Source organism: Orbicella franksi, chromosome 14, assembly GCF_964199315.1.
Source record: "Orbicella franksi chromosome 14, jaOrbFran1.1, whole genome shotgun sequence".
Taxonomy (NCBI): domain Eukaryota; kingdom Metazoa; phylum Cnidaria; class Anthozoa; order Scleractinia; family Merulinidae; genus Orbicella; species Orbicella franksi.
Window position 1 is genome coordinate 10824257 of NC_138158.1, and position 12464 is coordinate 10836720.

Here is a 12464-nt window from a genome sequence, read left to right on the forward strand (position 1 = left end):
ACAAGAAGCGACTGTGATTTTTTAACAAGGATACGCCGCTACGATTCTCACTTTCTATCACAGATTATAGTTCGCCACTAAATTTTCCCCGATTCTTATTGGTTTAAATTGATCACGTGACGCGGTAGTGTTCATCCGTGGAGAAACACATAGTGCCCGTCCGAGGAAAATACCCGGATGGATAGTACCGCTCCAACCTCCATACCCTCCCCCTCCCCAACTCACACACACTGAGACTGCAATTGCCTTTGTTTGTTTGTTTGTTTGTTTGTTGTTTTGTGGAGGGAGGGGGAGGCTTTATAATGGCTTTAAATCTAATACAAATTTCTATTGGTGCTCACTCATACAGGCAAACCACAAACGTGAAGCTCTTAAAACACCGAGGAAACTATGAAGAACGCAAAATGACACAAACGTAACTGCTCATATCAAATTTTAATTTACCGAAGTCTTCGTTACAATACATTGCAGGATACAAGACAAAGGCATCCAATTACGTTTCTACTAAGATCTCTATATAGCAACTTGAAGGATTGTTATGTTAGCAACGTCGTTGCTGTGTTCCTTGTATACTCTTGAAAACACGACTTATCTACTTAAAGGAAACCAGAGTTCGGAGGATAACTGACCCCGAGGCTTATCGGCACTCATCCCGTCAGTATGTGATCAAGGGACAAGGTTCTCCGGATCATTTGGTATAGTTCCATTTGAAAAGAAATTTATAGTTTAATCAGTCTAGAACTTGGCAAGCTCCATTTTACATGAACATTTTTGACGCTAGGTATCTTGCCACCTCCCTATTATAGGTTAATACGCTGTTTTAGTAAAGCACCCGCAAAGGCAAACCACAAACACGAGTAGAGCTTTCAGAATCCGAGGTAACTAAGAACGACACAGAATGACACAAACGCAGCGCTTTACCAATGCCTTATTTACAATACGTTGCAAAATACAACTTAACGGCATCAATTTAAGTTTCCAAGTGCGCTTTCTACTGAGATCTCTATATACAACTTGAAGCATAGTTATACTAGCAAGATTATTGATGCGTTCCTTGTATACTCTGAGAACACGACTGATTTACTTAAATGAGGTGTTTAGCCAAATTTTGTGTGTAATATCTTATGATTGCATTCTTAAACGTTTACGCATACAAAGGTAGCGGAAAAGAATAAGCAATGTATTGAGTACAACTGTTTGTCAGCTTAGTTCACTGTGAGTTGTCACTTCTTCTTTGAGGCTGCAAAAAAAAAAAAAAAACTTAAATAAATAAATGAAAGAAACAGAAATATACTGTGATGTAATTCATCCTGCCTGGTGTTCACTGATGTGAAAAATAAGCGACTTTCGATATACCGAAATCCTAACTTGGCTCTGAGGCCTGCGTGAATAAAACAAAGAAACTATAATTATTCATCCCTCGAGCTGGATTTGATTTGTTTTGTTTTATTCCCCCAAGCCTCGGAGCTAAGTTAAAATCTTAGTACATCGAAAATGGCCACTTTCAGCTTTCGATCTCGGCAAAAAAAAGAGACCATATCCAGACTTAAGTCTCACACTGTAGACGGAGGAAGGCTCAAACTATCACCCGTGTGGAACAATTAAACAGCAGGCCTGCTATCAAAGTTCGGGGTTAACTGACCCCGAGGCTTATCGACACTACTCCCGTCAGTATTTGACAGGAATCTCATTATCATAACACCAGATGAAAAAAGGGGCTTCCGATTTCACAAGCTTGGACCATTTTCATCCAAGTTTAAATAAAATCAATGATCTCTTCTTTCATTTTGGTAAATCAAGAAATTCCCTCCCCCCTCCCAGACTTTCTTGCCGTTCAAATGGGCTTGTTAGTGAATTTTTATAAAGAGAAAATTTTCCTTTCTTTTTAAACTTACTTTTTTCCAAAATTAAATGCCACATTGTCACCAATCAGCATAAAAGGCGCCCACTGCCTCACGTTAGAATAACCGTTACATCGCATCCATTTCATGGCCTCGTGAAGAGATTTGCTAGCGCTATCCTCACTGACAAGGTGTTCATAGAAACGATTCATGAACTGCTCTGTTGCACTGTCTTGTACACGCCACAATGCCACTAACACTGAGCGTGCACCAGATCCTAAAAATGCTCGAGCGATTCCAACAACTCCCTCTGCCTTAATCTGTCCACGAGCACTGTGACAACAGCTCAGTACCACCAGTTTAGCACGCAGTCGAACTTTTGAAATGTCAGACATTGTCAATAAGTAGTCTTCTTCTTTTGGAATTTTGGTACGAGTACCAACATTCGGGGCAAGTGCAATTTCTCCTTCTTCTTCAAACCCGTGTGCGGCGAAATGTATCAGACCAACTGAATTTATGGTCTGAAGAACTGCTTGCTTAGTTGCTTGTTTTCCGAGCAATGGCTCAACACCCAGCTTTCTACCCACCATAATTGCTTCCTTTTCTGCGTGAGGTAGTCGCGAAATGTTTTTAAGACGTCTCTTGTAACGCACCCTACCTACATCTGGATTTCCTACAATCAATGCACCAGTCTGACTGTGATAGTCTGCTGGGCTGTCTTGGACGAGCTTTAGAGTCGTCAGAGAAGGAACGACTCGGATTCGGAAAGTCTCCGATAAATACTTTCCAGTGTCATCAGGTAATGCGGCAAATGGAATGTTGTACAAAGAACGTTCAGGAACAATGATGATTTCAGGGTCATCTATTAAGTCAACTACGGGGGCGATGATCAATTTGTACCACGGAGAAAGAATCGTTTTGACTTCATCATTTTCTTTATCATTCTCAGTTCCAGTGCGTGAAATTTTCTCACCAGGCTTGGGTTCTCGCTGAATGTTCTTCAACAACTGGTCTTCACAATCTTCCCCAGGTGAAATGCCAAAACCTCTGAAGCTTTCCTTAGCAAAAAACTCGTCCAAATCTTCCACCAGTCCTTCGCCAACAAGAATCTCTCTCCCATTTACCTTTCGGAAATGCACGATTCTGCCTGCTTTGAGAATCCACAGAAAAATATCTTCACAAAAATAGGAGAAATACAGGCAAGTACAGTTTCGTTCCCTGTCCATGACACTTTCAATGGCAACCCTTGACTGATGCTTGACTAATATTAGATTCTTATCGAGATACCGAGCTGACATTAAATCTGCGAGAGCTCTTGCCCGCCCGAGCTCAGAAACGTACAGAGCCTCTTCAAACTTTCCAGTACAACAAAGTAATGCATTGAGTTCATGGTAGGGATAAATATTTTCGTGAGAGAAAGATATCTTAAATTGATCGTTTTCGCCGAGGAAGCCTCGTAGGTCTTCACATTTGTCAATGCTCGCGCTAAGATACGTCAACGCTTCCTGAATCTTTCCTTCTGAAAGCTTAAGACTTGCAAGACGGCAAAAAAAATGAAACTGTTTTTGAATGTCTCCAATCTGTTCGCATATTGCAAGTCCTCTCTGATGATATTCCTCCGCCTCAGCATAGTAACCAAGGATTTGAAAAATAGTTGCAAGATGTCCGTATCTTGAGGCTTCTCCTTGTCTATCACCAATTTCTTTACTGATCACAAGTGCTTTTTCGTAATATTCCCGAGCTTTCTCGTAGTCACCAAGTGACAGGAACACTGTTCCAACGTTTTCGTAATCATCCGCTTCTCCTTTCCTATCACCAGTTTCTTTTGTCAAGGCAAGGGCATCCTCGTAATGTTCCATCGCCTTCTGATAATCTCCAACCGATAGAAATACATTTCCAACGTTTCCATAACAGCAGGCTTTTCCCATTTTATCACCAATTTCTTTTTGGATGGCAAGTGCATTCTCGTAATGTTCCTTCCCCTTCTGATGTTCTCCGACTAATCGAAACACAGTTCCAAGATTTAGGCAAGAGGATGCTTCTCCTTTTTTGTCACCAATTTCTTTACTTATGGCAAGAGCTTTCTCTTGATATTCTTTTGCCTTCTCATACTCTCCAACTAACTGATACATGGCTCCTAGATTTCCGTAATCATCTGCAACTCCTTTCCTGTCACCGATTTCTTTCCTAATGACAAGAGCATTCTCGTAATATTCCTTCGCCTTCTGATATTCTCCAACTGATCGAAATACATTTCCAACGTTTCCATAACAGCAGGCTTCTCCCATTTTATTACCAATTTCTTTACTGATAGCAAGTGCTCTCTCGTAGTATTCCTTCGCTGTATTATGTTCTCGAACTGACTGATGCACATTTCCAAGGTTTCCATAAGAGAAAGCTTCTCTTTTTTTATCTCCAATTTCCTTACTGATGGAAAGAGCTTCCTCAAGATATTCTTTCGCCTCCCGATGCTGTCCAAGCAAATAAAGCAAGGTTCCTAAATTTCCGTAATCACCTCCTTCTCCTTTTCTATCACCAATTTCTTTTCTTATGGCAAGGGCACTCTCGTAATATTTCTTCGCATTCTGATATTCTCCAACTGATTGAAACGCGTTTGCAAGGTTTCCGTAACAGGAAGCTTCTCCTTGTTTGTCGCCAATTTCTTTACAGATGGAGAGTGCTTTTTCGTAACTCTCTTTTGCCTGCTGATATTCTCCAACCGATTCAAACACATTTCCAAGGTTTCCGTGAGAGAATGCTTCTCCTTTTCTAAAACCAATTTCAACACTGATGGCCAGAGCTTTCTCGAGATATTTTATTGCCTCCTGATACTCTCCAAGTAAATAAAGCAAGTTTCCTAAATATCCGTGAGCAATTCCTTCTCCTTTTCTATCACCAATTTCTTTGCTTATGGAGAGTGTATTCTCGTGATATTCCTTCGCCTTCTGATATTCTCCAACTGATCGAAACACAGTTCCAAGGTTTCTGTAAAATGAGATCTCACCTTTAATATCACCAATTTCTTTACTGATAGCAAGTGCTTGCTCCAGATATTCAATAGCGTTCTGATACTCTCTAACAGATAGAAACAAATTTCCAAGACTTTCGTACCAGGAGCCCTCAACTTTTCTGTCACCAATTTGTTTTGTCATTGCAAGTGCTTTCTTGTAATATTGTTTTGCCTTGTCATATACTCCAACTGTCTGATACATCGCCCCAAGGTTTCCGTAACAGGTAGCTTCTGCACTTTTGTCACCAAGTTCTGTGCTGATAAAGAGTGCTTTCTCAAAGAGTTCGTTGGCTTCTTCGTTCTTATTTTGACGGAGACACAATTTCCCAAGTTTTATACTCATCCCACATTCGTCAGCCCTTTCACCAGATTCTTGATAAATGTGAAGTATTTTTCTGGCGTATTTTATCTCATTTGGGTAGTCATTGATTAGAGAACATGCTTGTAACAATGTCAAATATATCGCCTTGTTAAGTTGTTTATATAATTGGCTTTGTTTTATGAGTTCGCTGCTGCTGACTATGGACAGACCTTCCTTGCATAACTCGATGGCTTTATATGCTCGTGAGGTCTTAATCAGGAAACTGGCGACAATCAAGGCAATTAACGCTGCTGGAATAACCTCGTCCATGCTGTTCATGTCAAGCATTTCTGTCAGAAAAGAGATTAAAATTAAGTAAGACCAGTGTTTTATGATTATCTTAAACTGATTTTGAGATGGCAAATTACTCTACCTAATAAGGGCAAATATATTTATCGCGATTCTTTACGACCTGACGTGTACTGCATATAAGGAGATCGCGATTCTTTACGACCTAACGTGTACTACATTTAAGGAGAACAGTTTCCAGCACTTTTCCAACAGCTATACTTGAAAGATGAATACTACCACTGTTTATCAAGTGATGCTACAGTAATAATGTCACACAAATGCTCAATCATTGGTAAACAAGTTGGGGTCATCAATTTACAGAACAGGTTACCATAGCAACAACATAACTTGTTAAAACACCTTTAATTTTAACTTTAAGTGCATATAGCTCAAAAACTAGGCCCGTGACGTACCCCATTGTTTGTTATCGAATTGTGATGAACATAACAAGATGCAACCTCCTTCAAAGTTTAAAAACATTCTGTGGAAAGGGTTTAGAGCCACCTTAACGAAAATTTAAGGTGTCTCTGAACCCTCCCCAAAGAATTAAACAAATAAACAAGTTGCGGTCATCAATTTATATAACAGGTTACCATAGCAACGATACAACTTGTAAAATTACCTTTAATGTTAGCTTTAAGTGCATATAACTCAAAAACTAGGGCCATGACGTACCCCACTGTTTGTTATCGAACTGTGATGAACATGGCAAGATGTAAGATTCTCTGGAAAGGGTTTAGAGGCACCTTAAGTTTTCGAAAATTTAAGGTGTCTCTGAACCCTCCCCACAGAATTTTGACTTTGATTGAAGTCACATGAAATAGGGTTTCGGTTCCAGCTACGGCTCAGTATGCTATCGATTTTGAAACCTTTCGTCCGTCTTTTGCTGTTCATCGGTAAATTAAATGAGATCGCTTGAGGTATTGAGTTCGCATTAGTAACTAATGGTTTCGAATTATTATTTCTCCAAATAGCGACACATTTAAATCATTTTCAGGATCTGATTGATCATTCTCCCTTCAAAAATTCAGAGAGTGCAATTAAGTTTGTCTCGTTACTAGGCTCAGTAATTGTCAATAGTTAAATTGTCTTTTTACTTAAGTAAGATCATCTTCTTCAACAGAAATCGCTACTAAACTCAACACGTAAGAGCTATTTTCTGTGTTAGGCGAAAGTTTCTAATTGTGAAACCTAAAAGGTACCCATAAACTAATTTATTTCATACTTACTGAGATTTTCGCATAGGATCGATCGCATAAAAAACTCATACGGAAATTTCTTCATCCAATCACAATCGCGAAACGACTTTCTCACACGTGGGAAAAGCGTTTCATCCAATCAGAAATCAGCTGTCAAAATGAATCAGTCAGTTCGCAACGCGTTCACTTTGTTGTTGGCGCCTCTTCAATCTTCTTCATTCACAGAAGTTTGTCGGAGTTTCCACAAGTCAACTCCAGTTTTCTTGCAAATTAGCTATAAACCACAGACAATGGCGGAAAGTTCGAACAGGTTTATCGCTTTAGATAAACCCATTAAAAAGTACATCCAGGAACAGAAGAAAAAAACTACATCGATCATCTTTGTCAAGTTTTACAGAAGAAAAAAGTCTATATCCCTGGAGTTACTTAGATTTATATGATATGCCTGATACGCATCCACGCAAAGTGGTCCGGTATAAGAATTGATACAAATAATAAACAGCAACAGCTTCAGAGATTATCAGTTACCAGAGAACATTATAGACAGAATATTAAAGCACCTACCTTTGGAAGTTCCAGCGAGATTCAACTTACTTCTAACCAAATGATTATTCAGTACCTCGCTCAGCTAGTTGCGAGAAGAGACCTTAATTTCTCCGATTACTTACTTTCGATCAAATTAATCTAGGGTTCGACTTTCTGCTTCGTTAACTTTATGCGTTCTCCAAACATTCCAAATCAAAATGATCAAACCGCATTCGTCTGCTTTATTTAAATGCGAACCTCCTTCAAAATTAACAATGACGTAACAAGTCATCAGATTTCCTGATCAGGGCTTCATCTTTCATTTTCTACTGAAATATTTTCACGACACTGTGACGATAAAACAAGTAAATTTAAGGTTTAGTTAAGAAAGGTTTTTGGCATTTCCAGCTGTGCCAGTGGCTACAGCTTAAATCAAAGTCCTCGAGTCTGTATGTAATCTCGTCACTGAGTTTGTGTTTGAGTTGATTTAATTTTGGCTTAGTGCTATTTTCGCTTATTATAGCTGTCATTACTATACTTTGTCTCATATACTGCTTTCCCTTTGTTTCAGTCTTAAGTCGTAACTGAAGTCATGCGATGATGACTTGATGATCGATGTAGTTTTTTTCTGCTGTTCCTGGATGTACTTTTGAATGGGTTTATCTAATGTTGTGTCTGCAATGCAGACACAACATAAAACTGCGATAAAATATTTCTGAACAAGAAGTTAAGGTGGCTCAAAACAGTTTCCGGCAGTTAGATTTTGATGGGTCATTTTAACCATTCTTTATCACTTGATGCTACAATCATAGTATCAAAAAACTGTCCAATCATTGGTGAACACGTTCTTATCATTTTCGTGGCACCATAGGTTACCATAGCAACAGTATGACCTGCTAAAAACACCCTTAATTACAGCTTTAGGGGCTTAAATTTTCAAAACTTTAAGGTGACTCTGAACCCTATGTACAGGATTTTTTAATCTTAGCCAAAAGTTGCGTCCTATCATGCTTATTAAAATTTGATAATATAAAAAAATTTCACCGTGCCGTTTTTGAATTATAAGCCCCTAAAGCTGTAATTAAGTGTGTTTTTAACAAGTGAAACTGCTGCTATGGTAACCCATTGTCCCACGAATATGATAGGGACATGTTCACTAATGATTGGGCATTTTTTTGATACCATGATTGTAGCATCAAGTGATAAAGAGTGGTTATAATGACCCATCAAAATCTAAGTGCTCGAAACTGTTTTGAGTCACGTTAAGAAAATTATAGTAAAAAATTAGGACGTTTCGACGCTTTGCCACCGTCATTATCAATAATAAAAATAAATAATGATAATAATAACTTTATTTAAGTGTCAAATGTATTTAGCACTATTCAATGTGGTAATTGGGGACACTGAAGAAATAAACAAATATTTCAAATGTAAAATAAACTATTAAGAATCCCAACTGGTGGGAGACTGACCAGTTGGCTATTTACACAACGCGGTCGAGGAGTTGAACTCGGGGCTACTGAGAACAAATCTAGATAGCGGTAGGGTGGAGGATTGTAATCAAAACGAGAGAAAAAAATTGTATAAATACACTAAGTAAAACAACTCTGATTTTGAATTGAGAATAACGTTTGCTAACCGTCGAAACGTCACCGTTTTTAATATAAGTTTCTTTATATGTTGTTGAGAAAGATTTTATCGCAGTTTTTTTACAGTTAACCGTTTTAAAACATCGCATTTTCGTTGTAAACACTACGAGAATATAACTCTACTGTGTTTATTTCCTTCCACCTGGTCTTGCTTGGATTTAATTTCTTGGAGAGTTAAAGAATCTATCGGTACAGAAACGATGCCATAGGCTTTTAAAACCAAACTTCCATATTATGATATTCTGGCATGAATTTGAACACTCTCTTGAATATGTAATTTCTCAATGTAACTATTCGCAAGAATTATGGCTAGTATGGCGGTATGAGATTAACTAAGCAAAATAATATTGAAGTTGGGGATTTTTTATCTACTTAGATTGGGGTGCATCAGGGGCCCTCGACCTGTAAATGAGAGAACATTAAGCCCAAGGCAATGAACCTTCTATGACTTATGACACTTCCAAAAATGTTTCCTTTCAGAACCATAGCATGGAAAAAAAAAGATATCATATCACGTAGAAACGACGTCACTATTTCCGATCAGCTGTCATCTTGCATTTGCCATCTTGGATTTTATGATTTACAAAAATCACATAAGTTGCCCAAAAAATAGTCGATATGGGTAAAGAGGGCTAGAAATGTTTTAAAACGTTACTGTAATAAAGGTTAAAGTGTTTCATTAAAAACAAAAATATAAAATTTGAAGAACATACCTCTGAAAAGAAAAATATGCCTATGTGGAAGATATGCCACTCAGAATTTTCACTACATTGTTTTAAAAGATTTACTTTTGTTGCAACGGTTAAACTGAAAGTAACTGGGCCTAACATTGACGGTTTGAAAGATGTATTAAAATTTGAAAGGCAGTAAACCGAAAACAATAACATACCAACTAATTCACAGGTGTGGAAGGAAAAAAAATTATTCATCTGGGTGTGGTCCAGAATTGATGCTGACGTCAGCAACATTGACCCTCTACTTTGTTTTTAATATTCAACACCAAAAAAAAAAAAGAGCTAATTGTAATGCTCAGGATAATTTTGTGAAATATTTATTTTTATGGGCGATATAACCATGACGGTTTGAGAGATTAAGAATAATTTGAAAGGCAATAAACTGAAAACTTACCAAGAACATACCAACAAATTCGTATGTAAAATTTGGGTGTGGTCCAGATTTGACGCTGACGTCAGCACCATTGACTTTCTACTTTGATTATATCAAACACATGGCGGCCTCCTTGGAAGTACTCCGATGTTTGCGACAGCACTTGGAAATTGAAAGTACCACAGTTACCTAAAGACTTCTATGGAAATACTCGAAAACATGGAGTGCTGTTCAAGAAAGCTTCTAAGGAGCCGATGAAGAATGTTATTCAAAACAAACGGTGTTTTAAAGCAACGATCGCAATGAGTGTTGACCACAGTTAAAAGCAATCAGGCCGATATTGAAGTCAGCTCAATAGAAAGGACAAATTAAGGTATACTTGTTTATCTTCAGCAGACAGTAACCTCTTGATATCGTAAATGACATGTACTAAGCAGTATATCTGTCGCCGTGATCAAGCTTTTGATTAGACGGAGTATAGAGATTTGGTTTACCAGAGAAGAGTAATCCAGTTAGACAAATAACAGTGTAAGATTAATTCGGAAAACAGTGTTTTGTGATGGGCTGGTGTAGAGAGTGGAGTTCTTCAGTAGTAAATACTTAGGAACCGGTGGGTAGAGTCCCAAGTGGTCTACTGGGCCTTTCACCCGAGGCATTTAATTTATTTGACCAGAAAAATCGAGTGTGATTTTTACAAAATATCTCACTCTGTAAGGTGAATGAGAGCGACCTGCAGTAACTCGTTACCTTGCTAGAATTGTCTAAGAGTACATAAAGAAGAAATCTTCCTCGAGTAGCTCTTTTTGAAGGGAATTCCATTCAAAAAGTGAAAAAATATGATCGAAGGATTTGACTAAAATGAACGAAACGTTGAAACAATCGGAAATCTTAAATTTTGTGAAACGTCCAGTTGATGTAAATGTTTGGAATCTAACTGGAATCCTTTGGTTCACATTCCCTTCTCCTGATACCTGTACTTGTGAGATTTTTGTATCACAAAATATTTTTCCTGACCTATTCTTGATATCTGGTTTGTGTTCATTTGTTCCGTTTTTATTCAGGTCAAACATGGATGCGAATTCTTCAAGTGAACAGGAAAAGTCAAGCCCTACAAAGAAACTGATTGAACCACCAAAACGTGGCAAGGAGGAAAACAGGGAAAGGAAACTCCGATTTCGACATCTGACGGATGAAATGCTAGAAAAATATCGTCGGATGAGTGAAGACTCAGAGCTGTATCTAAGGCAATATGAAGAAGCTGCTTTCAAAGTTTATGGAACACCTCCTTCTAGAAAAACTTCCTTTCAGGTAGCAGCAAGGAAGGAGGGAGAACAAAAAGACTAAAATAACAAAATGTCAATGTAACTTACCATTCAGATTAAAACTCCGCAGTTATATTCCATCAAAGTATTCAAAGAATGCTCCTCTACTCTCCCTCCCTCGTGTGAACAAGAACATCGTTCTGACAAAATCTATGCGGTGCCGAGGGTGGAAGAAGCCCAATTAAAGAACTTCTCCCGATTTAGGGAAGAAATTTCGACCGAGGTACTCATTAACAAATCGAAATCGGCTTTTTATCCGTCTGCTCTCTTGTTGATAACATTGTCGTGTCATAACGCTTTCCAATTGGCTGTTAGTTCACGAAGCGTAACCTCATGGATAAAGTAGCTTGGCAATCACAATTTGTAATTTCTTCGTTCTATTTTCTTTTTAAAGGCAATCCTGATTACCTCATGGGCTTTTATTTGCCGTAGGTCGTACGTTCTAGATTCCTATATGATTTAAAAAGCCACTAAAAATCGGCATGGCACCCCAAATTGTCGGCCACATTTGCAAACCATCTAAGCACATACGACAATTCCCACCCACGCAAAGCGCGGTTAACGTTGTAATGGAAGAAGTCGACAGTTACTTAAGGAAGAAAGAATCGACACGTCACAAAACAAAAAATTAAAAACCAAACCTAAGCAAGTGTACGTGGATTGCCTCCGAGTAAGAAAGCCCGGGCATGAGATTGTCACGGCTGATTTGACATGCAGGCACACATTTTCATGGTAAGCAATGACATGGGAATTTTCAAGTTACCAGAGGTACAGTTCCATTCGGTTTGAACAAGATCGAGAATTTACAACTTCCTTTTTTGTCAAAGAATGTCATCACTCTTTTGATGCCATAATTATGGTATCAACCAAATGGCTGATCATTGGTCAACACGTTATGGTCACTTTTTTGGCGTAAAAACCTACCAAAACAACGGCATAACCCGTCAAAACACCATTCCAGTTGTCAGTGCTTAGAGCTAAAAAACCAGTCCGGCAATCCCCCTTCAGTATCATTTTTCAATTTTAGTTAACATATCAATTAAGGTGGCTTACTACAGTTTTGGTGGAGTATAAGAGCATAACTTTTAATTCTTTTGGAAAATTTTCCAAGTTGCTTTTCCTTCCTCTATTTACTCTTTGCCTAAGTTATTTACCATGA

General features: G+C 38.2%; 1 protein-coding gene across 1 annotated transcript; it reads right to left on the reverse strand.

Annotated features, from left to right (window-relative positions):
* Positions 1–1817: 1817 nt before the first annotated feature.
* On the reverse strand, positions 1818–7426 carry LOC145467830 (uncharacterized). The gene is made up of 2 exons (XM_081451438.1): positions 7267–7426; positions 1818–5502 (listed from the first exon to the last, which is right to left on the reverse strand). Exon 2 carries the CDS (start codon positions 5498–5500, stop codon positions 1892–1894), a length of 3609 nt encoding a protein of 1202 aa, XP_081307564.1. The 5' UTR covers positions 5501–5502; positions 7267–7426; the 3' UTR covers positions 1818–1891.
* Positions 7427–12464: the final 5038 nt, after the last annotated feature.

Excerpts from the sequence above, each read along its gene's own strand:
- LOC145467830 (XM_081451438.1), bottom strand. The coding sequence starts at position 5,500 with ATGCTTGACATGAACAGCATGGACGAGGTTATTCCAGCAGCGTTAATT.